The sequence below is a fragment of the Lepidochelys kempii genome, chromosome 10 (genome assembly GCF_965140265.1).
Source record: "Lepidochelys kempii isolate rLepKem1 chromosome 10, rLepKem1.hap2, whole genome shotgun sequence".
Classification (NCBI taxonomy): Eukaryota; Metazoa; Chordata; order Testudines; family Cheloniidae; genus Lepidochelys; species Lepidochelys kempii.
In genome coordinates, this window is record NC_133265.1 from 48382704 (window position 1) to 48410144 (window position 27441).

At 48.4% G+C, this 27441-nt stretch overlaps 1 protein-coding gene across 1 annotated transcript in view; it reads right to left on the minus strand.

The window, feature by feature from the left end:
- CSPG4 (chondroitin sulfate proteoglycan 4) overlaps positions 1-26540 on the minus strand; it is an 83863-nt gene extending 57323 nt beyond the window's left edge. Inside the window, exon 1 of the mRNA XM_073303467.1 lies at positions 26374-26540. Within this exon, the coding sequence (XP_073159568.1) occupies positions 26374-26461 (88 nt within the window). The 5' untranslated portion in view covers positions 26462-26540. The remainder of the gene's footprint in view (positions 1-26373) is intronic.
- Between the last annotated feature and the right edge of the window lie 901 nt (positions 26541-27441).

A 27441-nucleotide genomic window follows, 5' to 3' on the forward strand; every position in this document is an offset into this window, starting at 1 on the left:
CATATAGTAACTTATAATGCACTCCCCTTGTATGCAGAAAAACATGCCCGGAGGTGGGAGTAGGACTCCAGATCTGGGGCTTTAGCCTGTCGAACCTTAATTTGGCCCCATGTTAAGCCTTCAGCAAGGCAGATGTATCCAAGGGTTAGAGCTGGCGGCTGGGAGGCAGAGATCCTGGGTACTATGCCCAGCTAACTCTGCCACCATGAGCTCTTGGGTGAGTTGGTTCCCTGCTCTGTGCCTCAGTTTCTCTGTCTTTAACATGGAGATAATGATCCTTACACCCACGGCTCTCAGGTGCTTTGAGGCCTTTGGATGAAAAGGGCTATAGAAGTGTCATTGTTATTACTGAACCTGTCCCTGGAGGCTGGGCTGGTGTGATTGCCCTTGGCAGGGGCAAAGGGGATTTGCCAGGTAGGTTTGCCAGGTTAGCCCTATTTCCAGGGCATTGGCCTAAGCTATTTCAGCCTGAAACTGCACACAGGACCATTCATTTTTATTTTTTAAACCATATGTGATTGAAATTGGTTGCATGGTTTTAATCTCCCCCAGCTGGTCCCTCCCTCGGGAGGAGTGGTGTGGGAAGGGGCTCTCTGTGAGGGCCAGCCAGCTGAGATCGCTTGAGAGGAACATGAGACATATCTCCCATGGGGGCTGCCACCTCCACTGTTGTCCTTACCCAGGCTGGACCCATGTGGCTCTGTTCAGCTGTTTCTAAGTCTTCGGTTGGCAAAGCAGAGGAGAGGTCTGGTGCTCTCAGATTGTTTGCTGCTTTAGACTCTACTCTGGAAAACTGGTGTGTCAAGGACATTTGCAGTAGAACATGCAGGCTGGCTCAGGGCAGTTAGAAATGCATCTTTCTAATGTAATTCTTGTCCGCCTGTCTGCCTGTCAAAACACATATGGGGCCAGATCCTCAGCAGGTGTACATCAGTCATGACAGCAGTGGGACTACCCTGCTTTACACCCATTGATATCTGGCTCATTGTTTCTACTGAAACAACCCAGATCTGTCACACACTGATCAAAAACTCCTGAATTGTATGTGTCCGAGGTGGCCCTGGCTTTGCAATTCAGTCAGCCAGGGCCATTCTGTGCTAGCCCTCTGGGCACAGAGCCCCTCTGTATCAGGAGTACCCTTTGGAGAGGCCCCTCATGGAGTACCCTTTGGATCAGGCCCTCATGATTGCAATGTCATACAGCGTGGGTATTTTCTGTACAAGTTGCAATAGAAGCACTAATGGTGGCTGTCCAGCTCTCTGTCTATATCAGTGGTTCTCAACCAGGGGTCCAGGGCCCCCTGGGGGGCCATGAGCAGGTTTCAGAGGGTCCGCCAAGCAGGACCAGTGTTAGACTCACGGGGGCCCAGGGCAGAAAGCTGACCCCGCGCCACACAGGGCTGAAGTCCAGGGCCCTGAGCTCTGCCACCCGGGGCTGAAGCAGAAGCCTGAGCAACTTAGCTTCGTGGGGTGCCCTATGGCATGAGGCCCCAGGCAACTGCCCTGCTTGCTACCCCCTAACGATGGTCCTGGCTTTTATATGCAGAAAACAGTTGTTGTGGCACAGGTGGGCCGTGGAGTTTTTATAGCATGTTGGGGGTGGGGGCGGGGGGGCGCGGGATCAGGCTCAGAAAGGAAAAGGTTGAGAACCCCTGGTCTATTTTGCACTCATCACAGCAGCACTGAGCAAGTGGAGTTCTCTGCTTGCCCCTCCATTCATTTGTCTTCGGTTTGATGGAAGTGGTTTTTATCACAGATGCCCTGACCTAGGAAGCAGAGATCCCTAAAGCATCCCCTCACCTGGGGAGCAGAAAGGCACAGCAAGTGCAGCACCCATGCTCTGTGCAACACTCTAGACCCTGAAATGTACAGACACGAGACTCCATGCTAAATAACTCCAAGAAGCACCTGAGTTTTGGCGTACAAGCTCCTAAGCTAGGAAACCCACGACACAGCAGAGAAACAAAAGGGTAAACGGCTGCTGTTGGTATATAGCACTTTTCCACCTGGACTCCTGTTTTGCACTTTCCTCTGTTTTTCTCTGTCCCACTTACTGTGTGTCACAAAAATCAGTGAGGATGTTTTGTGGATAGCAAGGCCCAGATTCTCCATGGCTTTAAGTGGGAGTTAGGTGCCTAAATGTCTTTGGGGATCTGGGCCCACTAACTTGCAAATCAGGGAGACGTGCAACCCATCTGCATGCACAAGAAGACCCTTCATTGCTTATATAGGTGTGCACCCGCTTTTGCAGGCAAAATCCAGCGCGCACGCAAGGAACAGAGGATATCTGAAGGTGGGACAGAAAGTTGGCCTGTAATGCCTGGATTCACTGTGCATGCGCCATGCGGTGTATTGGTTTACAACTCTGATTAACAGGATGGATCGTAAGGAACTGTTGTGGTTACTGTGTCAATTCTCCACTAGCTACCCTTCACCAGACAAAATAAATTATATTAACACACCCAGCTGGATTCCGGGCAGATGAAAGGGCTGAACTGCATCCAGGGAGGCATCGTTGAGCACCACTCTGTCATTAACTCCCCCTAGTGCGCCTCACGTTACAGAGCGAGCACAGACTGTTCAGCACATGTGACACGCCCCAGGCTGAGCGGAGACCCCCCTTCCCTCGCAATACACAGGCCTGAGCAGCGGAGTTCCAACTCAGGATGCTAATGCTGCTGTAGCCTTGTTTCCCCTGGGCTGCTGCTACTGCCAGTCATCACACTGATCCCTAGCACTCAGCGCTTTTCATTCATTGATCTCAAAGCACTTTACAAAGGGGGTCGCAGTCATTTTACCCTTCTTACTTGATTTCGGGTCTCCAGCTTGAGACTCGTGTAACACCGAGACACCCCGGTCATTGGCGGGCGGGATGGAACCTGGGACCTCTGGAACTAAATGCATGAATCTCTATTGCAGGAGCTAAAAGCCATATGGCTCTTAGCTAAAGCTTTAGAGAAGACTCATTAATCTCTCTCTAAGTGGTCTTGGTGCCATTGGAGGGGACAGAAAACCACACCCAGGAGGTGTGTGGGTTACACTCGCTCAGCGGAGTTTGTCTGATTTCAGAGGGCAGGTGCTCAGCCTTTTCTGAAAATCAGGTCTATTTAAGGCATCTCTTGTTAGATCATCCAAACCCTGAGGCCCCACAAATCACTTTTGCAAATCTTAGCATATATTTATTAAGCTGGTGGCCCCCCTCCCCCAGCCCTGTTCCCCCTCTTTACTCTATTTTCTTTCTCTTTCCCTTCTCTCTGCTCCCTTTTCATCAGTGGTTCTCCCTAGCAGGAATGTGATTGCTCCAATTTGAGAACCCACGCTCTTGTAGATGGTTGAAAATGAGGCAAATCACGTTTGCTCGTCCCTAAATCTAATTGTGATGTGGCTCTGTGGCTGGACCCAGGTGGCTTGGCCTCAGTATGAGAAAGAGATTTGTAGCGGCAAAAAGGATCGAGCTGCTTTGTATTTTTTGCATAGTTGAACCCAGCTGGCTCTAACGTGTCTGTGGTTCTTCTCTGCTGTTCTTTGGCTCCCTGTCTCCCCCATAATTCCCAAGTAGAGTAAAGGAGACTCTGGATAGCTGCATTTTGTACAGCAGAACCCAGAAGGCTTGGTCGGCTTGGCCATGTGTGATGGACCCTTGCTTATCCAGCGTGGTTTTATAATGATTCTAGAGGTTCTAATGCTGATGGCATTTCCTGCACTGTCTGGCTCTGCCAGATGCAAAACCATTAAGGGAAGGTTAAGGAGGAAAGGCCAATGATCACTGCAAAACAGGCCACAGCTGGAATGAGCACATATGATTGAGTCTACCTTAAAAATGTCACATTGTTTTTAAAAAAAGAGGGAGCCAACAGCAGGTGTAACCTGGCTTGACCCTCATCTGGGGGACTGAGGCTCAGTGTGTCTGTCAGAGGGGACACAGTCTCTTCTGCTTGTTTATTTCTTTGCATGTGTGTTCGCCTGCATTTGGAAGGAGTATGCTTGTATAGCTGCCCATTGTGACTCTGGCTGCGTTGGCATCATTCACCACATGTCCATTTCGGTTGCCATTGCAATGAAGTTAAACGAAAACAGCTTGTCCTTCTGGGGAAGGAGCCCTGGAAAAGAATCTGGCACCAGAAGTCAAATTCTTTGCAGTGCAATGTGAAAAGTTGCCTTTTGAGTAGTGTGAAGTGCGAGTCGGTGTGAAGAGTCTCTGTGTGACAACGAATCTCTGTGTGGTGATGTGTGTGTCTCTGAAGTATTGGTATGTCCATGTGAATCGTGTGTGGACACATTACAGTGTGTGACTGTGATGTTTGTGTTAGCGAGCACTCAGTGTTTGACTGCCCTTGGCAATGTGCATGTATGCATACATTCTGCATGATTTGATGTGTGTGGGCGATGCATGCGGTGATGTGTGTCCCTGCCCAGACACATTACAATATATGTGACTGATGTTTGCATTTGGCAGTAACCAAGCTCTGCATTTGACGACACTGAGCAATGTCCATGTTTGCATGTGGCTGTGTAAGGTATTCTGCATGAATGACACATGACTTTGTGTCGGGGGGAAGAGCGATGGATGTGGTGACAGGCATGCATGTGAAAATGGGGAGGCACGTCTGTGTGAGATGGGTAGCCGTGCCCATGTGTCACACTTGATGTGTGAGCCCATGACTGTGTCTAATTGGACATGCTGATGTGTATTAGCATGTATTTTGAATGTCAAGAGCTTGTTTCTCCACCAGGAATTGGACTGTATGGCTCTCAGCTTTGGAATGTACCATTGACATTCCCGCCAAAGCCCGCATTGGAACCACTCTGAAACAGCAGTGAAGAGCAAGGAAAAGATGAAGGGATTCTAGTTACATGTCTCTACCAGATTCCAGGGGGCTGAGGGACACATCCCAAGTTGGAAGCAGCGGCTGGAGCTGCTGAGCTGAGAGAGAGAGACAGGAGGGGAAAAGAGGGAGGTTTTGGGGAGCGGTGAGGTTAAAAAGGCCTTTGTGACGTCTGCTGCAGTGTGACTCAGCCTCACTCGACAGCTCCAGGCTGCCAAGAGAAGTTGGCCTGGAAAGATTGTTTCAGCCTTAGAGGACGTGGTTCACAGTGTGTTCCAAGTCGGCCTTTCTTTCTCTCTTTTGCTGGAAGGATTTCTGGACAACGCTCTGCATTCACTGTCCCTCACACCCACAGCTTTCCCTGGTCTCTTGTAACTGCCAGAAGGGGCTCAGCATGGGGACCTGGTAGGGGAGCAGCAGGGGGAAGTGCCCCCTTTGTAAAATGAAGGGAGGGTGTTTGATTACATTACACAGGGTAAATTCTGCACCACATTACCCTCCTGCAACTCTGCTGCAATCTGTAGAGTTGCACGGGGTAGAATTTGGCCCACTAAGCACATTTGACTACACACATGTGGTCTGCAGGGTCGCAGGTTCTCCAGGTTGCCATGGCAGGTTGCCATGCCATGGCAGGTTGCCATGTCTTAGAGTGTGTGCCATGTGATGTATTGATTTATGCTGATAGGCACTGGGTGTTAGTGTGTGCGTGTATACAACTGCACACAAGGTTGTCAGCTCTTGGGATTTGATCTCAAGTCTTGCAATATTTGATATTTTTCTTAAAACCCCAGCTCCTGGAGTCCTGTGATTACATGAGAATCTCCACTTTCATATAAAAAAGAGGATGTTTCTACCCCTCGTGCTTGCAGAGAAAAGATTGAAAACCTGACCCAGATGCACCCTAAGGTATGTCTACACTGTAATTAAAAACCCATGGCACTCAGTCTCAGAGCCCTGGTCAATTGACTCGGATAAAAATAGCAGTATGGACATTCAAGCTCGCCTGGGCTGGAGCCTGGACTCTGATACCTGCGTCCTTCACAGGGTCTCAGACCCTGGGCTCCAGCCCAAGCCTGAACATCCACACGGCAATTTTTAGCCCCGCAGCCCAAACCCCACAAGCCCAAGTCAGCTGACCTGAGCCAGCTGTGGCCATGCCACAGGTCTTTTATGGCACTGTAGACATACCCATAGTGCTCAAAAACCCCAAGGAAAAGAACCACAAATCAACTCTGTTTTAAAAACCTCATGATTTTTAATACAATCTCATGAAACGCCTGGGGTTGGAAATATTGTGTGTGTGTACCTGTGCATTGATTTCTGCACATCTGTCTTGGTGAGGTGTGTCCATATATAGCTCTGCACTATGCAGGTGGGTGCTTGAACACATCTAAGTGCATGTGGGTTTGCTGAGAGGAGTTTGAATGTGACTGACGTCTTAGCCTCGGAAGATTCTCGTCCATATCTCTGACCAGGCCTTTGGAGGAAAGACCAACTCTCAACTGGTCCACATCAGGTTTTACACTGGGGCCACTGCATGCTGGGATAGGACTTTGACAGCTTAAGGTCTGGTCTGATTCCCATGAAGGTCATTGGGAAGATTCCCATTGCTTTCCATAGGACTTGGATTGGACATTGAGTTAGTGGTGTGTAAACGTGCAGTGAAGCTGCCACTTCAATGCAGAGTCACACCACTTTCAGTGGAGAAGCTCTCAGTGCCTTGTGGAACTATCTGAGTGCCTTTATGTTGGGGACAGGTTTGATTATGGGGATGTGACAGATTTAGGGCAGGAGTGTGTGCATGCAGAGGTATTAACCATATGTATAGAGGGGCTTGAACTGATTGATGTGTGTACATTTGTGCAGGGGGTTGAATGTTTTAGTAGGGGTTTATGAACGTATGCATGAATTGGTTTCTCTATGAGGCATGCCAGGAGAGGGAGGGAATATGCTATGTTTGTGTCTTGTGGTATAAATCCTAGGTCCTCTATTGTTCTAGGGGTGGGAGGAATTATTTATTTACTAAAAGCTGTTTAGATGCAGTGAAGTTTTGGCTGTTTGCTCTGGGACCATAGTGGTGCCTGCTTGATCTATGGGGTGTGATGTAGGTTGCCTGTCTCTGATCAGAGGTATATGTGCTGATCAGCATGTGCCAGATGGTTTGTGCAGTAGGTATGGGGTACGGAGCAGCTCACAGGAGGACACAGGAGAGTTCTAAGTGAACTCTGTATCTGGAGTGGCACAGTCCCCAGGGTCCCTGGCTGGCCTCTGGCTTCTGCTCATCCTTTGTGCATGGATTTGAATGTGAAGAAAGATCTTATAGGAAAATATAATTATCTGGGAAAAAGAGCTCCCTGTTCTTAACTAATAAAAACAGCTCTGTATTGCCAAGAGGCAAGCGCACTGGGAGGAAATGCAATCACCATCAAACACAGCCTCCCCTAATCCTACCTCCCCACCCCATCCCATCCCAAGCCCCTGCTGGGTACCAGGAGCAACAATGCCTCCTGAATTAGTATGGGAGGGTGGGAAGGGCCCAAGAGATATGCTGGGGATTAGGTAAGAAAAGAACCATTAATAGGTAGACAACTGGTGGGTGAGGTAATCTCTTTTACTGGCCCAGCTTCTTTTGGTGAAAGAGACAAGCTTTGGAGCTATCGAGAGGTCTTCTTTCATCACAGAAGTTGCTCCAGTAAAAGCTATTACCTCACCCACTTTCTCTCTAACTTCCTGGGACCAACACAGCTACAACAAAACTGCAGATAATAAGTGTGTGTGTGTGGGGGGGGTTTAGACGCTGCTCTCTTGGATCCCTCCGAGCTAAGGGGCTGAAATCCTAGTTTAGGAAAATCACTGTGTGAGCTCTCTTGCTATTCCTCTGCCCACCCACCAATCTAACTCTTCTCCCACACTGAAATCTGGCTAGGCTTCACCCATCCCCAGCGTCAGCCCTATGCATATTGGTTTCCTTTGTTGAGGAAGCTGACAGGAGAGAGGTGATCCCCACAGGACCAAATCTCCAAGATTCCTGGTGTTGAGTTGGGAATGAGGTTTTCTACAGGTAACCAGATCAAAGTTTGAGAAGGAGGAGGAGCGAGCTTTTTAAGAAGCCCACGAAATTCATCAGGAAAGATTCAGGATGCATTAGAAATAGATTTTTTTTTGAACTGTACAGTAGCATGTAGCGACCCGCCTAAGATCAGGGCCCCCCTGTGCTAGGCCCTGTACATACACATAGCAAAAGCCCCGCCTCAAGGCTAAAAACCAAAATGGATATGACAGACCAAGCATGGGAGGGGAAAGAGAGGAAGTGACTGACCCCAGGCCACTGTAACAAGGTGCCCATTAAGGACCAGGGCCTACCCAGCTCTGTTTGATTATCAGACCCAGCTGGGAAGGGTTCAGGTGTTTTCTATAAAGGGCTGAGAGACTCAATTGGAGGGAGATGGGCTCCTACAGTAAGGGGCGAGCGAGCGAGCGAGCAGAAGAAGAAGGGAAAAGAAAAGGATGGGAAATGTATGTATCCATCCTTTCAGTACTGAGAGAGGAAAGGAAAAGCCTTAGGGAGTTGTAGTCCCAGGGGCAGAGGAACTGCTTTGTTTTGCTCAAGTTTTATGTTTAAAGGGTAAAACTGGGAGCTGAGTGAAGGGCATGAAGGACTTTGGGTGTGGTGTTAGGTCTTCCTGGGCTGGGCAGACAGGCCAGCAACTCTGTGGTCACACTGGAGCTCTCTGGAGGAGCCAGGAGTAGAGCCCCAGGCTCAGGTCTCCCTGTCCAGTGCCTTGGCCACTAGACAACACTGCCTCTCTGCTTTGAACTTTGTTTTTCCTGCTGCTCAGACTCGGGTAGGTGATAGTTGTTGCAGCCACCCATGTGAGCTCTGTTTAGCACCCCTCTCCTATAGCTGGTGTGCAGAGATAGATTGGGAGTGTGGGACTAAACCAGCAGCTTTACTGATCACATCTAGCTGCAGGGAGACCCGCACAGAACTGACAAACACTCAGTATTCTCTCCCAGCATCCACTGGCCGCAGTGGAAATCCTGGGATGCCTTGTTCAAGACCTGTCTCAACCTCAGTTGCTAATCATTGCCTGCCTGGTGCAGGAGCAAGAGTTTCTATCTGGGACATTACGACAGGGAACATAAGAACCACAGAGCAAAGTACAGGAGACATAGAGAGCAGTAAAGGGGATTTCTAAATTTTAGTGGCTAGATCCTCAGCTGGTATAATTCAGCAGGCCCAAGATTTCTAAACCTAACGTGCAACTAGCTATCTTCACAACACTGAGATGCAGGGAGAATTGATCAGCTTTAACAAGGGCAGGAAAAGAGATGTTTAAAAAACAGGCAGGCATGTGAGGTGCCTTTTGAAGCTCATACAGGAGCTACCTGCTGTGCTTAATTTCAGACTCTAACACTCTCATTAAAGGGAGAGGGAGGGCGCCTTTCATCTCCGCAGCACGTTGCATCCTTGCTGCTCGCCCCAAACGTTTTCATCAGAATCTCTGACCACTACAATGCACTGAGCACATAAAACCTGTGTGGGACTAGGCATCACCTTGGGGGCAGGGGGGGAAGGTGGAAGTTATGTCTCTTTAAGCTGTTACAGTGACCCACCCCCCATGCGATTGGGGGGGGGGGGTAAAATTAACCCTCCACTATTAACTGGAGCAAATATTTGCAGTTTGGGACATGGAAGAAAGAAAGATGGATTATTTGGATTTTCTTTGATGAGAGAAAGGAAAATATGCTTTATTTTCACAAAGAAAGGAATATCCAGAACTACTTTCTTTCTTTTTTTGCTGTGGGTTTTGTAGCAGGAGCAGGGTTTGTTCTCCTTCCAACTTTTCTTTCTCTGAGAAACAAGTCTGGAGTTTGTGTTTATAGAGACAAGAAATGCCTGCCCGCCCCTATTTATAGTGCGGGATTAATGTATATATAGACAGGCCTGTATGTGTGGGAGTGTGCACATCCTCTCTGAGCTGTCCAGTGGGGCAAAAAGCTTTTCTCAGCCACCTCCACCTCGGCCAGAAGTTTCCTCTCTCAGCCTCCCCCGCCCCAGTTCCCAGAGGAAATGACAGTGTGAACCCAGAGATTCTGTGGGACAGGATATATAAAACCTCAAACTCTCCTGAAGCCAAGCCAGGAGGATCACTCTAGCTCTGAGGGGTAGGCGAGGAGGGGAAACGGAAAATTCCTCCAGAGTCCCTGAGGGCTGAGCATGGATCCATCCGCTTGGTTCTCACATGCATCAAGAGCTTTTCTTTCTTTCTTTTGAAGGGTGGTAGGGAGGAATTTCAATTTTTAGGGTTAGTAAGCAATCACATACTGACCCGAGTCACTTACTGTGCAGCACTTTAGTTCCTATCCCCACCCTCTCCCACAATGAGCAGCAAGCTCACCTCCTCAGGAGCAGTCAAAAGGCCCCAGTGAATGGATTTGATTGTACAAGTATTTTCTTTCTTTTGCACAGGGGAGTGGGATGCAAGGAGGAAGATCATGGGAACTTTTGGTATCAGTACCTTTAGACTGGTCTGATTCTATCCCGGGGGTAAGCAGGGATCTTGTGTAAAACAGTGGTGTTGTGCCTGAGTGGGGTTTTGGCGTGGTGTCACTAGCTAGTATTTCACTTTCTTTTGAGGGAGGACAGAAGTTGGTCAAGGAAAGATGAGCCATATGGGCAGAAAATTGGAAATTGTATACTACCTATTTGTATTCCAATAGTGCCTAGAGGCCCCAACCAAGATCAGGGCCCCTTGCACAAGGGGCTATACGCACACCCGTAGCCGGAGACAGCCCCTGCCCCACAGCGTTTAGAATCTGAATAGACAAACTGTATGATTATCAAAAAGAAAAGGAGTACTTGTGGCGCCTTAGAGACTAACAAATTAAGTACTCCTTTTCTTTTTGCGAATACAGACTAACACGGCTGCTACTCTGAAACCTGTATGATTATCCTTACTTTACAAATGAGTCACTGAGGCACAGAGAGGTTAAGGGTCTGATTCGCTGTGTCCCTGGCCCATGTGTGGCCGTTGACATGTGTGCAGTGTGACAGCAATGGGGGAGCAGAAGGCTGAATCAGAAAGGTGGCGTTTCACATGCACTTTGCACTGGGGCTAACGACTACTGGCTTGTCCGTGTGGGACAGTGTGACCAGCTCTGTCGATAGAGTGAGCCAGGTTTAGCATTACAGGTGTAACACCCTGCTCTGAGGGAACTTAAAGTCCTTGTCGGCACACACAAGTTGTACTGCTTTAGCCATACAAGTACCGATAAAATGGTTCAACCGTCCTGGGATGGAAGCCGACATATTGATATGAAGGTGCTCTATACCGTTATGGTTTCATAGGCTTTAAAGCCAGAAGGTGCCGTTACCTCATCTACTCTGATCTCTTGCATCATGCAGGTCATTAATTTTCACGCAGATACCCTATATTAAGCCCAAAGTTAGACTAAAGCATTTCAGCTCTCAAGAGACCAAACTATATGCCACCGGCAGAGAACAGGAGAGACTGAGGGGCCATCAATGCCCGAGACCCTGGCAGTGGCAGGGGATTGATTGCATGAGATATGTATAAGTGAGAACAGAATAGCTATTCCCATCTAGGAAGGGGAATAAGCTATCACAGGATATGGGACCTTATACTAGTATATCTGCATCCACTTTATTAGTTGTACTGGTATAACTGTACTGGTAAAAAAAAAAATCAACCCCCCACACCGAAATAGTTATAATGGTACCAAAACTGTGTAGAGCAGGTCTTATGCTGGTATAACAGGGCTTGTTCTTGGGGACAGCATAACACCCTTCCCAAGTGATATATGCAAAACTGAAAAAGATTGTAACTGGAATCAGAGCGTCCATGTGGGCGGGTGATACCTGTATAACTATAGTGCCTGAATTCACACCATCAGTTACCAAAACAGCTTTTCTGTGTGGATAAAGCACATAGCAGTGGAAATTAGATTGGGAGGTCCAGATCCCCACAAGTATTTAGGCAGTTAACTCCCACTGGTTAAGTTACTTGTCCAGAGTCACCCACGGAGTCAGCAGATCTCTCTAACAGCCAGTCCAGTGTCTTAACTCAGACCATCCTTCTTCTTAAAGACAGGAAAAATCAGAAGTTCCAGATAGCCTGGACAGCCCCACTGCCTCACGCATCTAGGAGACTATGATTCAGGCAGCACAGAATTAGCAATTAAAAACACATTTCTTCTGTAACTAATCACAGACTTAAGAGCAGCTGAGAGGTGTTTCTGTGTGTGCTGATGAGCCACCGCCCTTCCGTTCCCTGAAAAGGACTTTATCCCTCCCCATGCCCTCCGCCCCAGTCCGCAAATAAAAAACATTTGAGCAAAAGGGAAAAAAAAAAAGTTCTCCACTCAAATTTATAACTGACTCATTACCAATAAAAGCTCCCTTTTAAACTGGGTGAGTCATGGCATCATGCTGTGGCTTTTGCGCTACATTACACACATGTTACTTTCTTCCTTGTTCAGCTGAAGGGATGTGGTGGGACCCCTCCCCAGGCCAGTCAGGTGCCCGCCCGGAGGCTGTGCAACCCCCTGCTTTTCCTGCCAAGTGATATTTTTGGCAAATCTCGAGAGGCTGTCTGGCTGCTACTGTCTGTTGAGCAGCAAACGACTGCCACGCGGGACAGCGCAATACCCAGTGGTATTGCATGGAGCCCAGCAGGATTGCAACACAAGACGTGTGCAGCTCAAGAGAGACAGGGATGGAAAATCTGAATTTTTTCACTCTATTGAGTCTTGGGTGGGGCCAGAATTTATGTCCTGCCATCAACTGGAGAAAGGGTGTGTGTGTGTGGGGGGGAGAATTTAAGGTGCAGGTGAAAAGTGCTGTTCTTCCAAGGAAATATAGTGAGTTGGGAAATCCACTTTCTATCCAAGACTAGTGCAGAGAGTTGTATGCTTGGGATAGGCGCAGGGAGACTGGTTAAACCCGCTTCTCCCAGAGGTATCTTAGCATCGGCTTCTGTCAGCCTCTACAGCCAAACTTTCCATCAATCACCTCCTGTAACTCTAGCATCCAGCCCCTGCACGCCTGTCCAGTCTCAGCATTCACCCTGTTTTCCCATTTCTCTTGCTTAGCACCTGCCCCAGGGCTGTTTCATGCGGCTGGGTATCTTTCACTGGCTCTTCACGTCCCAGAATCCAAACGTGGCGATTATGTGCAATTTGAACTTGTGACACGTGAGCTGATTCAGATAAAAATCAATCTGACCCAAACCTTCCCCCCAAACTTGAACCAACCCTGCACCCACCACTTCTGTTAGGTTTGGAAAAGCTAGGACCAGAAGCAGAATTGCAGGAACACAGTGAGAGAGTCTGTTTGCATAGAACCTCCAGATCAGTTTGGCAGATTTAAGTGTCATTCTAACCCAGGATTAAATTTGGCAAATAACCCCAATCTTTGCAACGGAACAAACCAAGCTTCCTGAACTTTGAAGTTTCTGAAATTTGGATCTGAATTTTGTAGCTTCATACTACCTTTAATAGATGCACCCCAGACAGGTATGCTAAAACACACAGAGGCATGCTCACCCCATACATGTTCACACAGAAATACTCACCCAACTCTCACAGACACACAAACATGCCAAAAAAGCATTAGCACCTGAAAATATTGTGCTTGCATTTTTTTGTGCCCACAGTTCACTGCAGGTGCACATGTTGGCAGTTACATGGTTAACTGCTGAACATCTTGGGCATCAAAATAAGCTAGTTAATTTCACTCTGATTTAAAATCAGATTCTAGTCCATTTCATTTCCCAGTTAGTATGCATTAGCAAAAAGGCTGCAAGTCTTATTTGAAAACACTGCAGGCAAATTCTTCTGGAGATGGGATGGAAACTGTTTCCACCTTTTCAGTTAAAAAAAATCCTAGAAACATTTCTATTGGGCTTAGTTTTTCTGTTACATTTTATTAATAACCTAATTATAAAGCCAAATTCAACCTGACACACAACATGATCAAACGTTAAAATATCACTAGGTTATTTTGATGAACATTCAGTTTCCACAATTGACCTGCAGCTAAGCCTTCCACAGAGACCAGGGCAGTTTCAAATACCTGCTATACTTGTGAAATTGGGGCGGGGTGTGTGTGTGTGCGTGTGTGTGTGCGCGCGTGCCGTTGATCTGCCACCTAACCTCAGTGTCGGCCCAAGATCTGTGGAAGTGTCTCAATTTAAGCTGCATCCTGGGTGGTTGGCTTGCAGACTGACTACAGAGTCCTGAATTTATTTTAGGCATGATGTGTCATGCACACTGCACTGCTGCAGCATGGCTTTGCAGTGGTACAATATGCCATTGCATCAATCTGTGATGCTGTTGCTTCATGGTGTGAAGATTCAACATAATCACATTATTTCGGAGTCATTTTATAAAGGCGCAGCTGTCCCAGAAAAGACTAATTTGGGATTGAGGAATCCCTTACTACAGTAATTTTGCTGGGCCCACCCCCAAACCCCAGAAGCCGATTTGGTGATATAGATATCACTGAAAGCAGGGTCATTTATGTGGACTCCTGCTAAGAGCTGCGTGCAGCAGAGAGACTACAAAAACATTTCTCTTGATTGGCATCTCTTGATTCGGAGGTTAATTATGTATATGAAACCAGCACTTGCATGACATATTGGGCCAAACCCAGAATCCACGTCAGCTAGGTATGAAAATACGAACCAACGATTTTCCTAGGAGTGTCTTAGGGGAAAAATGTAGGTTAATGAAGCCTGCAGCTGCACTAAGACTAGACTCAGTTTAGGGAATCTAGATTCTAAGGAGAAGAGTCCTAACTGGATTTCTGTGGCCACCTGGAATGGACTCTGGGAACAGCCATGGGAGCAGAAAACGTGGACTGAATTTCTCTCTGCCTGTTGTGAATGGTCTCTGTTTTCAGCCAGTCAATACATCAGACTTAATTTAGACTCTAGGCTAAGGTTGTCTGTGCCTATGAAATTGTATCACCATCAACTTTAAACCTGACGTTAGTGAATGTAATCCACAGCTCGCCCTGTGCTGCCCCTGTTTAGGAATGTGCTTATTGTGAATTTGCCTGAAGCTTGCCACTGCTAAATATAAGAGTGAGAAGAACATATTCCTACATGGTTCCCACGATAGTGACTTGCATTCTGTTCCTTCTCTCTCTTACAGTTTTTTTTCTGCTCTTTCCCATCAGCTGGAAACTTTTCCAACTGCTTGGAACTTTGACCTCAACATATGTGGTGCATTTGCAAAAAAAAATAAAAATAAAAAAAAAATTAGATTTCTCAATGTAGCACAAAAGAATCTCCAAACCGTAACACTTTATTGCTACCCATAGTCCAATGGAGGGACAGACCCAACCTCCCTTTGACTTCTGAGTGAGGAATGTCTAGGCAATCTTCATAGGTCTCAAGTCCTGTTAAAAGAGGAGGTCAGGCTAGCCGCATTGGTCTGCATGCTTAGCTGACCTGCTAGAGAAGTAGTAAAACACAGTAGTAACTTCTCCATGACAAAGGCCAGGTGGCGTGGCTGTCCCAGCAGTATAGGAAGGGCACTGATGTAAAGAAGAGGAAATTGGCAGGGTAACTGTCTACCTGTGAGGAGTTTGGCCACTCCTGCAGAACCAATTAGCTTGGAAGGGACTTCCAGGGAGTCATTTAGGCCCAGATCCAGCAAAGCACTTAAGCATGTGCTTAACTTTAAAACAATGACCCAAGCAGTCCTATTGAAGCTAATTGGGGTACTCATGTTCTCAGAGTTAGGTGCATGAAGATTGAATTGGTGCCTGCATCCATGTAATTTTTCAGAACCTCCTCTGAGAGACAGGTGTCAAGTCCAGCCTCTTGACTATGTCCACTGGAGGGAGTTGTCTCGATAACGTCCCATGGCTGTTTTGTTCCATTGCTTACTAGAGATATGCCAAAATCAGAGTCAGGCATCCAAACACCCCTGAACTTTGGGGAACTTACCATCCAGGTAGAGAGCTGCACTGATTCTTACAATGTTCCCCTTCATAGAATCATAGAATATCAGGGTTGGAAGGGACCTCAGGAGGTCATCTAGTCCAACCCCCTGCTCAAAGCAGGACCAATCCCCAACTAAATCATCCCAGCCAGGGCTTTGACAAGTCTGACCTTAAAAACCTCTAAGGAAGGAGATTCCACCACCTCCCTAGGTAATGCATTCCAGTGTTTCACCACCCTCCTAGTGAAATGGTTTTTCCTAATATCCAACCTAAACCTCCCACACTGCAACTTGAGACCATTACTCCTTGTTCTGTCATCTGCTATCACTGAGAACAGTCTAGATCCATCCTCTTTGGAACCCGTTTTCAGGTAGTTGAAAGCAGCTATCAAATCCCCCCTCATTCTTCTCTTCTGCAGACTAAACAATCCCAGCTCCCTCAGCCTCTCCTCATAAGTCATGTGTTCCAGTCCCCTAATAATTTTTGTTGCCCTCTGCTGGACTCTTTCCAATTTTTCCACATCTTTCTTGTAGTGTGGGGCCCAAAACTGGACACAGTACTTCAGATGAGGCCTCACCAATGTCGAATAGAGGGGAACGATCACGTCCCTCGATCTGCTCGCTATACCCCTACTTATACATCCCAAAATGCCATTGGCCTTCTTGGCAACAACAGCACACTGTTGACTCATATCCAGCTTCTTGCCCACTGTAACCCTTAGGTCCTTTTCTGCAGAACTGCTGCCGAGCCATTCGGTCCCTAGTCTGTAGCAGTGCATGGGATTCTTCCGTCCTAAGTGCAGGACTCTGCACTTGTCCTTGTTGAACCTCATCAGATTTCTTTTGGCCCAATCCTCTAATATGTCTAGGGACCTCTGTATCCTATCCCTACCCTCCAGTGTATCTACCTCTCCTCCCAGTTTAGTGTCATCTGCAAACTTGCTGAGGGTGGAATCCACACCATCCTCCAGATCATTTATGAAAATATTGAACAAAACCGGCCCCAGGACCGACCCTTGGGGCATTCCACTTGATACCGGCTGCCAACTAGACATGGAGCCATTGATCACTACCCGTTGAGCCCGACAATCTAGCCAACTTTCTATCCACCTTATAGTCCATTCATCCAGCCAATACTACTTTAACTTGCTAGCAAGAATACTGTGGGAGACCGTGTCAAAAGCTTTGCTAAAGTCAAGGAACAACATGTCCATCGCTTTCCCCTCATCCACAGAGCCAGTTATCTCGTCATAGAAGGCAATTAGATTAGTCAGGCATGACTTGCTCTTGGTGAATCCATGCTGACTGTTCCTGATCACTTTCCTCTCCTCTAAGTGCTTCAGAATTGATTCCTTGAGGACCTGCTCCATGATTTTTCCAGGGACTGAGGTGAGGCTGACTGGCCTGTAGTTTCCAGGATCCTCCTTTTTCAAAGATGGGCACTACATTAGCCTTTTTCCAGTCGTCCGGGACTTCCCCGGATCGCCATGAGTTTTCAAAGATAATGGCCAGTGGCTCTGCAATCACATCCGCCAACTCCTTTAGCCCTCTCGGATGCAGCGCATCCGGCCCCATGGACTTGTGCTCGTCCAGCTTTTCTAAATAGTCCCGAACCACTTCTTTCTCCACAGAGGGCTGGTCACCTCCTCCCCATGCTGTGCTGCCCAGTGCAGCAGTCTGGGAGCTGACCTTGTTCGTGAAGACAGAGGCAAAAAAAGCATTGAGTACATTAGCTTTTTCCACATCCTCTGTCACTAGGTTGCCTCCCTCATTCAGTAAGGGGCCCACACTTTCCTTGACTTTCTTCTTGTTGCTAACATACCTGAAGAAACCCTTCTTGTTACTCTTAACATCTCTTGCTAGCTGCAAGTCCAGGTGTGATTTGGCTTTCCTGATTTCACTCCTGCATCCCCGAGCAATATTTTGATACTCTTCCCTGGTCATTTGTCCAATCTTCCACTTCTTGTAAGCTTCTTTTTTGTGTTCAAGATCAGCAAGGATTTCACTGTTAAGCCAAGCTGGTCGCCTGCCATATTTACTATTCTTTCTACACATTGGGATGGTTTGTCCCTGTAACCTCAATAAGGATTCTTTAAAATACAGCCAGCTCTCCTAGACTCCTATTCCCCTCATAGTATTTTCCCAGGGGATCCTGCCCATCAGTTCCCTGAGGGAATCAAAGTCTACTTTTCTGAAGTCCAGGGTCCGTATTCTGCTGCTCTCCTTTCTTCCCTGTGTCAGGATCCTGAACTCGACCATCTCATGGTCACTGCCTCCCAGGTTCCCATCCACTTTTGTTTCCCCTACTAATTCTTCCCGGTTTGTGAGCAACAGGTCAAGAAGAGCTCTGCCCCGAGTTGGTTCCTCCAGCACTTGCACCAGGAAATTGTCCCCTACACTTTCCAAAAACTTCCTGGATTGTCTGTCCACTGTTATATTGCTCTCCCAGCAGATATCAGGGTGATTGAAGTCTCTCATGAGAACCAGGGCCTGCGATCTAGTAACTTTCGTGAGTTGCCGGAAGAAAGCCTCGTCCACCTCATCCCCCTGGTCCCGTGGTCTATAGCAGACTCCCACCATGACATCACCCTTGTTGCTCACACTTCTAAACTTAATCCAGAGACACTCAGATTTTTCTGCAGTTTCATACTTGAGCTCTGAGCAGTCATACTGCTCCCTTACATACAGTGCAACTCCCCCACCTTTTCTGCCCTGCCTGTCCTTCCTGAACAGTTTATATCCCTCCATGACAGTACTCCAGTCATGTGAGTTATCCCACCAAGTCTCTGTTATTCCAATCACATCATAATTCCTTGACTGTGCCAGGACTTCCAGTTCTCCCTGCTTGTTTCCCAGGCTTCTTGCATTTGTGTATAGGCACTTGATATAACTCGCTGATCGTCCCTCTTTCTCAGTATGAGGCAGGAGCCCTGCCCTCTCGCGCGCTCCTGCTCATGCTTCCTCCTGGTATCCCACTTCCCCACTTACCTCAGGGCTTCTATGATTCTATGAATGCTTTATAAGTAATTGATTGATTTTGTTAATGATAATTTATTCGTCTGTGGTTTCATTTGTGCTGAAGAACTAAACATAAAGTCTAAGGGCATGTCTTCACTGGCAAAGTTAAAGCTACCTTGGACCTTCCTGGCATTACAAGAGAAACAAAGAAACTTTTTGCTTAATGACTGGGTGCTACCCCTTGATTAAATAAAGTCATCTCCTTTGGAGACAGTCTGGTTCAAAGTCTGCTCTCATTTACACCCCGTCAATCCTGCTGAACCCAGTAGGGGTCTGGGGTCTCGCTGAGGGTGGAATAGTGCACAATAACTTTAAAATCATGGGCCAAAATTCCAGACGTACATGTACAAAATGGGTGAGCACATTTACATGCTCCCAGCTGGGATGTACAACCACCCCAGTGCATGCCTGTATGCAAATTGCCTTGTGCCCACACAATCAAGGATGGCGCTTCTCCATCGGGCATATGCCCTTCTGAAAAGTCAGGCCCTAAATCTCCATAAATTGAAGAAAAATATATGACCTGGCTTGGGAGGCGGGGGGTACAGTGGAGGCATTTTAACTGGATACTTCTGTTGTTCATTACCGCCCCACCCCTGCTGCAACACCAACACTCCCTCCTGGAAGCATACTGTGAGTAGTCTTTAGAGCAGTCCTATGGAAGGCGATTTCATTATCAAGGTTTTACCCCCCCTGTTTGTGCTTATTAAAAATGCTCAGCTAGAAGATAATGGGAGAAAGGGGAATTTAGCATACGTGTGGCCTTGACAAAAGCTGGAAGAGAGCAGAGGCACGTCTTCCACTGAAAAATCAGTTTACTAAATCATCACAGTTCTATGTTAAGAGCAAAGGTTTTCAAGTTGTTGGTATTTTTGGTATGTGCGATGCCCATTTCCATTTGGAAATGGGCAGAACGCCCAGGGTCCTGAGCAGAGATGCCCTCCTTGCTAGTCTAAACATGGGCCATCCCTCTACCATCTAAATATAGGCCCTTCTTAACCCACCTGATGCTGGTCCAAAGCATGCATGCTAGGGGCATGAAACTATACATGTGCGGAGATGGGGAGGGCTGGCTTATGGGGGGGATCAACCAACAAGTATTTGATTCTGAGGCTTGGGGCCAGATGTTTGCCTCTGATTCCCCCTTGTGATGGCAGCTCTGATGTAAGATTGGTTTGTCCAGCCATCTGAGGGTTCCCCAGCATGCTGGAAACCCCAGTGGCGTAGAGCTGGCATAGCTGGCACTATACGACCCCTCGTTGCAGCCCCCAGTGTAGGTGGTCTGTAAGGGACGTGGCTGGGAAAATGGGTGTGGCCAGAATTGCCCTTGTGCTCTGACGTGTCCCAAGTCCTGGAATGGTCCCTTCAGCTGTTGGCAATTGGCTATCAGTTGAGCAGCCTCGAGGCTGACCTGATTTGGTTGGGAGGTGAACTGGCCCTAGCACCAGTGAGCCAGAAAAGTGGCGTAAAGCCACCTTTGTTCGCTGCCCTTAGGACCTGCACCAGATGGAGCTCAGCTGGTCCCAAGGGCTGGGCCCTGGGACTAGAAAGGCATCTGCACAGTTCCATTGATGATCATACGCCCAGTTGGAGATCTGGTACTTTGTGTGTGTTCAAGAATTCAGTCTACTCCTCTCTTTCTTCACCACCATGCTACAGCCTCCCATTGACTGCTGGAAAATGCCCAAGAATAGTCAAGTAAGTAATAAACTGCATTCTCCCAACCCTAGCACCCTCAAGTCTTCCAGTCTCAGTCAGCTTCTCCTCACACCCATTCTCTCCTACAGAAGGGACAAGCTGGGGTGAATGCATAAGGAAGGCTCCTGGGAAGGTTGAAGCTGGCACCACTTGGCAGAAGACGCGAGAAACCATTGACTAACCATCCCTGGTATGGTGATGCTGTAACCATAGAACAATTAGAGTGTTGCATTATGAAACATCTAAAGTGAGTGCCAGAAAGAACATTGGAGTCATCTTGGACAAAGAAATAAGCAGTGGCTCTGCCTGGGTAGCTCTTTGTCCAGTGAATAAAAGCCAGAATTAGATGGAAGGTGATCACTTTACCCAATAACGAAGCAGAAGAGAGAGAATTTTTCCACTTAGGTTGCCAGCCACTACAATATTTTGGCGAGTGAAGAAGATAGTGTGCAGCAGACAGTTATGGATCCTTGCACGTCCTGGAAGCACAACTGGCCTGTGGAAAGAACCATCTTGGATGCTCTGGGTGCCAAGGAATTTTGCAATGAACAGGACACCGATCCACAACGGGTCAAGGCAGTGGTTGCCTTTGAATCTGAATCAGGAAGGTTCACGTGAAGAAAATGGCTGGGAAGCAGAAAACTAGAGCTGGTGGCAGTTTTTCATTCCACAAGGTTTTTAGACAAAACACTGTCTGTTTTCTAAAGAAAAGTTTTTGAGGAAAAAATTCATTTCTTTCGAAATTTCCCAGTTTTTCAACCAAACATTAAAACTTTGGGGGTTTTTGAAAACTGAGTACAAAAAAATTGTCCAAAAAAAAAATTCCAGTAAATTTTTTGGGGAAAAAAAGAAAGTTCATTTCTTGCAATTTATTTTCTGACAGGAAAATGCGTATCTTTTTCTAACCAGCCCTAGAGAAGACAAAGTGGTTGAAGTTTTGTGGACCAGTTGATGAAGGAGTCCAAGTCAAACTTTGAAGCTGGGTTGGAGATATGAAACCCTGTCAAATGAGGAAGAGGAGGAATTGCCTGCGTTCAGTGGCAGAGGGGGCCACTGAGGGAGTGGATCAGGTTTAAAGAAAGGCTGAAGGAGGAATGATTGGACCAGCTGGGAGAGCTGGCAGTCCTTGGAAAGCCAGTAAGAAGAAGAGCTGATTGAATAAAACACCTGAGCCATGGATGGGTTTAAGAATGAAAGTGCCAAGTTTGGCTTGCCCTGACCCATGAGCTCATGCACTTCATTACTCTGAGTGTTCAAACAGCCACTGAGCAGCCAGAAAAAGGCCTGTAAATCCCAGAGTGTGAGCATTCACACTGGAAACTCATGATTCACTGCCACCCTTGGAGCGCATCCTGGTCCTGGGGAGAGCCATTGCACAGGCAGAGCTTGACCAAGGAGTGAGGCTGTCTGCACTAGGACAAAGTGTTCCCTCAAAGTGGAAATATTTGCTCTTGCAGCCTGTTGCTACCCCTCTCCTCCCTTTCCGGAGGCAAAGATGCTGACAGGAAGAGTGACTGGAGAGTTAACAAATTTTGGCGGGAAATGGGAGAGGCAGAGGGAGGGGGAGCCCTCTGCACCTCCTCCCCCACACTCTCCAAGGCAGTGGTTTTCAAACCTTTTTTCTGGCGACCCAGTTGAAGAAAATGTTTGATGCCCGTGACCCAACAGAGCTGGGGATGAGGGCTTTGGGGTGTGGGAGGGGCTCAGGGCTGGGGCAGAGGGTTGGGGTATGGAGGTGAGAGCTGAGGGGTCGGACCGGGAATGAGGGGTTCAGGGTGTGGGAGGGGGCTCTGGGCTGGGGCAGGGGGTTGGGGTGTGGGAAGGGGTCAGAGCTCTGGGCTGGGGTTGCAGGCTCTGGGGTGGGGCTGGGGATGACAGGTTTGGGGGGCAGGCTCCGGGTTTGGGGGGGCCTCAGGGCTGGGGCAGGGGATTGGGGTGCAGGGCTGCGGCACAGGCTTACCTCGGGCGGCTCCCGGTCAGCGGTGCAGTGGGAGTGCTAAGGCAGGCTTCCTGCCTGTCCTGGCACCATGGACCGCGCTGCACCCCAGAAGCACCAAGCAGCAGGTCCAGCTCCTAGGCAGAGGCACACAAGCGGTGCTGTGTGGCTCTCACCTGGAGGCACTGCTCTCCCCCAGCTCCCATTGTCTGGTTCCCAGCTAATGGGAGTGTGGAGTTGGTGCTCGGGGCGGGGGCAGCGCACAAAGCCCTGTGGCCCCCCCACCTAGGAGCCGGACCTGCTGCTGGCTTCTTCCTGGGTGCAGTGCAGTGTCAGAACAGGTAGGGACTAGCCTGCCTTAGCCAGGCAGCACCACCGATGGGACTTTTAATGGCCCGGTCAGCGGTGCTGACCAGAGCCGCCATGACCCAGTGCCTTACATTCCGTGACCCAGTATTTGATCACGACTTGCAGTTTGAAAATCATTGCTCTAAGCAGCTCCAGTCGCTGCTCTCTGTCCCCTGGGAGGGGAGAGAAGGGAAGGCAAAGTTTGCAATGGGCTCCAGAACACGCATTGCCTGCTAGGCTTTGAACCTGGGCCTCCTAGCCCTGGCTGTGGAAGCTGTGCCTATGCATGCTGGAAGACATAAGGAGTCGCTTCTTAGACCAAGAGCACTGGTTCAGTGGACTGGTTGCCATCGGAGCCTGTTCCTGAGACACCTCAGTTAAGCAGCTCAGCTGACCCCAGTTAGTGCTGTGGCTGCTTTTGTGGAGTGCCCCAGGAGATGCTCCTGCAGCCATTGCCTAGTTTGTCAATGAGTTTGGAGACCCAGGACAGCCTGGAGGCAGGATTGGTTTTGTCCAGGTCTCATACACCCAGGCTTCAGCAGAAGATCACTGAGCTGGGCCACAGGTTTATAAGGAGCACTCAGCTTGCCGGATCCCAGCACCTGTCTAAGGCTCTTCCTTGCCCATTGCCTGCATCTTTCTCCCACACCTGTCTGACAGTGCTGGGCCCAGAGCAGAGCTCTCAGAACTGTTCTGCAAGACTATTCAGGTCCTGGTCGGAACCCTCAGGGATCTGATATGAGTGGCCAGTGAGGCATGGAGTAGTTGCTAATCAGAGAAATGGTTAATTTTTTGTTTGCTTTACAAAAGACTACCTCTTTTTATCCCTTTCCATGATAAGCATCATCCCCCACCCTCACTGCTTCGTGCTAAGACTTCTCATTGCTTGTCTCCTGCCTGGGTCTGTGACGGCACAGAGCACTATCAAGGGTATTGGAATTGTCCTCAGGGTCAGGCATCCATGGCCTATATGTCCCCATGAGAGTTGGAGGCACTGCTAACTGATTGCACCCAGATCAGTGGCTATAAAATAGGTGATGCCACAAACCTGGCCAATGCTGCCCAGGATCCTCATGTATATCAGCTGGCACTACTTAGTGGAATATGGGTTATTCAGGACCCTCCTGGGTAAAAGTTCAGTCATCCAATTAGGGAGAGAAACAATGCCTTGTGACTAGTGTGGCCAACCCCAAGGAGATTAGGTGATGAAAGCATCCCTAAGCATGTCCCCCTTTTGCATGGAGTGGGAAGCAGGAAGGCAGGGCGCGGCTGTGGTGGAGTCAGAAGAGAAAGGGCTGGAGATGTTCAACAAAGGCTGTATTTCTGGAGGAGGAGCAGCTGCATGGCACCTGCAGGCCAGGCCAGCAATGGACGAGGCCAGCATGTCAGTATCACCTTTAGTCTGATCTGGATGAGGTGCCTATTTCCCAGATTTATGACTGTCCTGCCAGATGTGAGGGATACAGCTGATGGAGAAAAGACAAAGAGAAGGACAGTGGAATTTCAGTCGCGGGATGCTGGAGCAGGGAGCACCCACAGCTCAAAGATCTGCCAAGTGCTGTGTGGTAAAACTTGGCCAGTTCATGAGGGAAACTAAGAATAAATCAATGCTTTGCATTCCTGCCTCTCCTGTGCCCAGCAGTAATCCTCACTGGCTGAACAGAGACTGGTTCATTCCATGTGTGTGTGTATCTGTTCCAAGCCCTGTGGCGTCCCCTCCTAGCTGGGACAGAGATCAAGCCCTCACTCTGTGCTGTTACAGGCTGTGCCTCCTACTGCACAGAGCACATCTGATGTGGTGGCACCTTTCCATTTTCCTGCTCCTACTAATGCACCTCAACCTCACACATCCCTCTATAAGGGGGAGAAGATATTGAATTACCCGTGACAGCCGGGCTGCTGATTTCTCTGGAGGCTGGAGTTTGCACCTGAATATTCAGCTGGAGAAAACCACACAGTGTGTGTGTAAATGCCTGCAGCGTAGCTATAAACCATCTATTTTCCTAGGATTGTGTACTGGTGCCCATCACCATGGTATCTGAGCACCTATTAGGGAGAAAGATGAAGACCGCAGGCCAGACAAGGTGGAGTCCAGGAGGTGAAACACAAGTGCACAAGCCGCATGTCCTCCATCTGTTACTGATGATAGTAAGCCACCCACTGTACTTTGGATGAGAGAGGGTTGAAAACTTGACTCTGCACAGCATTACAGTTCTAACTCAAAGCCCACACATGGACAGAGGGCTGGGTCTGTTGCTCCCAGGCTTTGCCCTCTTTAGGGAGATATATTGGCTGCATCCCTGTGGCACAGTGCCAATACCACAAAATCACAGAGCAGGGACAGCATTCACTTTGATTTCTCCCCATTCATTCCCCCATCCTTCCGGAGTTCCAGCATCGCCCTGCTAACAGCAATGGGAGAAGTAAACTGAGCCCAGTTCAGCCACCCCCAAGACAAAACTACCAATTCCAGTGGTGAAGGTCAGGTACACGTGGGATTGATACCAGCACAGCTAACACAGCCTGCTTACTAAAAGCTGGCTCCTTCATAGAACAGCATGATGAAGATCCTCCTGGTTCCCTACTGCAGTGGCTCTCAATCTTTCCAGACTACTGTATCCCTTTCAGGAGTCTGGTTTGTCTTGCATACCCCCAAGTTTCATCTCACTTAAAAACCACTTGCTTACAAAATCAGACATAAAAATACAAAAGTGTCACAGCACACGATTACTGAAAAATTGCTTCCTTTCTCATTTTTACCATATAATTATAAAATAAATCAATTGGAATATAAATAGTGTACTTACATTTCAGCATATAGTATATACAGCAGTAGAAAAAAGTCATTGTCTGTATGACATTTTAGTTTGTACTGACTTTGCTAGTGCTTTTTATGTAGCCTGTTGTAAAACTAGGCAAATATCTAGATGAGTTGATGTACCCCCTGGAAGACCTCTGCGTACCCCCAGAGGTACATGTACCCCTGTTGAGAACCACTACCCTACTGAACACTTGATGGAATCACATTCCCGGACAGAAGGGAGCTTACAGCACGACCTGCTTCATAGAAAAACCCTGTTTTAAAACTAGCAGCTTGTCTCCTTGATCCCAGGCACATGCAGCATGGGGCTGAGATCTCATCACTCTGCAGTGGACCCCACTGAGTCCCTGACTTCAGTGCTGGGTTGTCTGAGACTGACGGTTAATTGCCTTGAAATCTGTACTTCAATCCCCCTGATGCTCCTGGGCTGGGATGCAGGGAGCTGGCCCTGAAACCAGTCCCCTTATTTGCTCCCTGCAGCTGCTGTCCCAGTATTTGGACTGTCTGGGCTTTGAGACAACTCCCCCTCGAGTTCATTCCCTTCTTTTTCTCCCTGCAGCTGCAGTCCCAGCGTTGAACAGTCAGGGTTTGAGGGCTAATCTTTCTCCAGTCCACTCTCTCTCACCTCTCCCCATTGATTTTTCTCTGCTCTATTCCCCATGCCTCTCCCTTGCATTGACCAGGTTTTCCCCGTCATCTCCCAAAAAGCCGGGCTCTAACCAGCAGCAAGTGACTTTGCATGAGGGAACTTACCTCCAGACTCTGGTCCTGCATGGAGGGGCTGCATCTGCAGAGTGAGCTGGAGCAGCAGCAGTGCTGTGGGAAGATCGCTGGACCCCATGATGTAACCTAGAGTGGACAAGCCGTTAGCATTCCTCGCGCAGCAAGAGAGGAGAAGGAGCAGGAGGCACAGCCATGGACAGAGCCTATCTGTTTTCAATTGAGGGCTCTGCCACTACTATATTTAATAAACTGCTGCTGAGGGAGGGACCTTTGGATTTTCCCCACCAGTCACAAATCAGACTGGGTTAAAACAGGCCCCTCTCAGATTACAAGTAGGTTCCCCTTAAAGGGCTAGTGCCTCACGGCTGCCTCTCCCCCATGCTCTGAATGGTTCCTTGTTCCTCGCACCGGGGGGGTTCCCTTTCTCTCCATGGCTGTTTTGGACTGCCCAGGCCTGAGGCTCGTGAGGCTGATGTCTCACCGCCATACAGTTGCTGGTGTCAGCTGAGAGAGGAGTAGGGTGTTGCCGTGAGCGTCGAGTAGCCTTTCTCAGAGCTGGTGGGAGCTATATTGTCAGCACTGGCAGCACTGGCATTGGCAGCTACTGAGAGTCTGAATCTCCCAGGAGTAGGCCTATGTATGGAGGCTAATACTGGGAGCTGGAATATGCATCTAAAATTCAGATATGGATAAATAAGAAGAGGCCCAAGGGCAGTATCCATGTGCCAACTCCCAGCTTGGCCAGAAAAGCCATCTGAGGCCTGGCGCGTCCTAAAAGCAAAACCTTCTGTGAGGGGTTTCTCCAGCATGGCTAGAGGACAAAGGCTCCAACTGGTCTTGTAGGCTGATGGCCCAATTAAAAATCATGTATAAATGGAGGCCTCACAGAGCATTCTGTTTCTTGCCCTGTATCTGCCCAGTTCTGCGGTATCTTGGCTGACTGGCTTAGCTGCTGTTAGGAGAAGAGTTCACCGCAATTCCCAGCAGCCATCAGGCTTCAATCCCAACCAGTCTGGGTGAGATTTCTACACTCTGCAAGGAACTGTGGGATTGCAAACAAAATGGCTTTTGACAGTGAAGCTCCACTAGGCTAGCAGG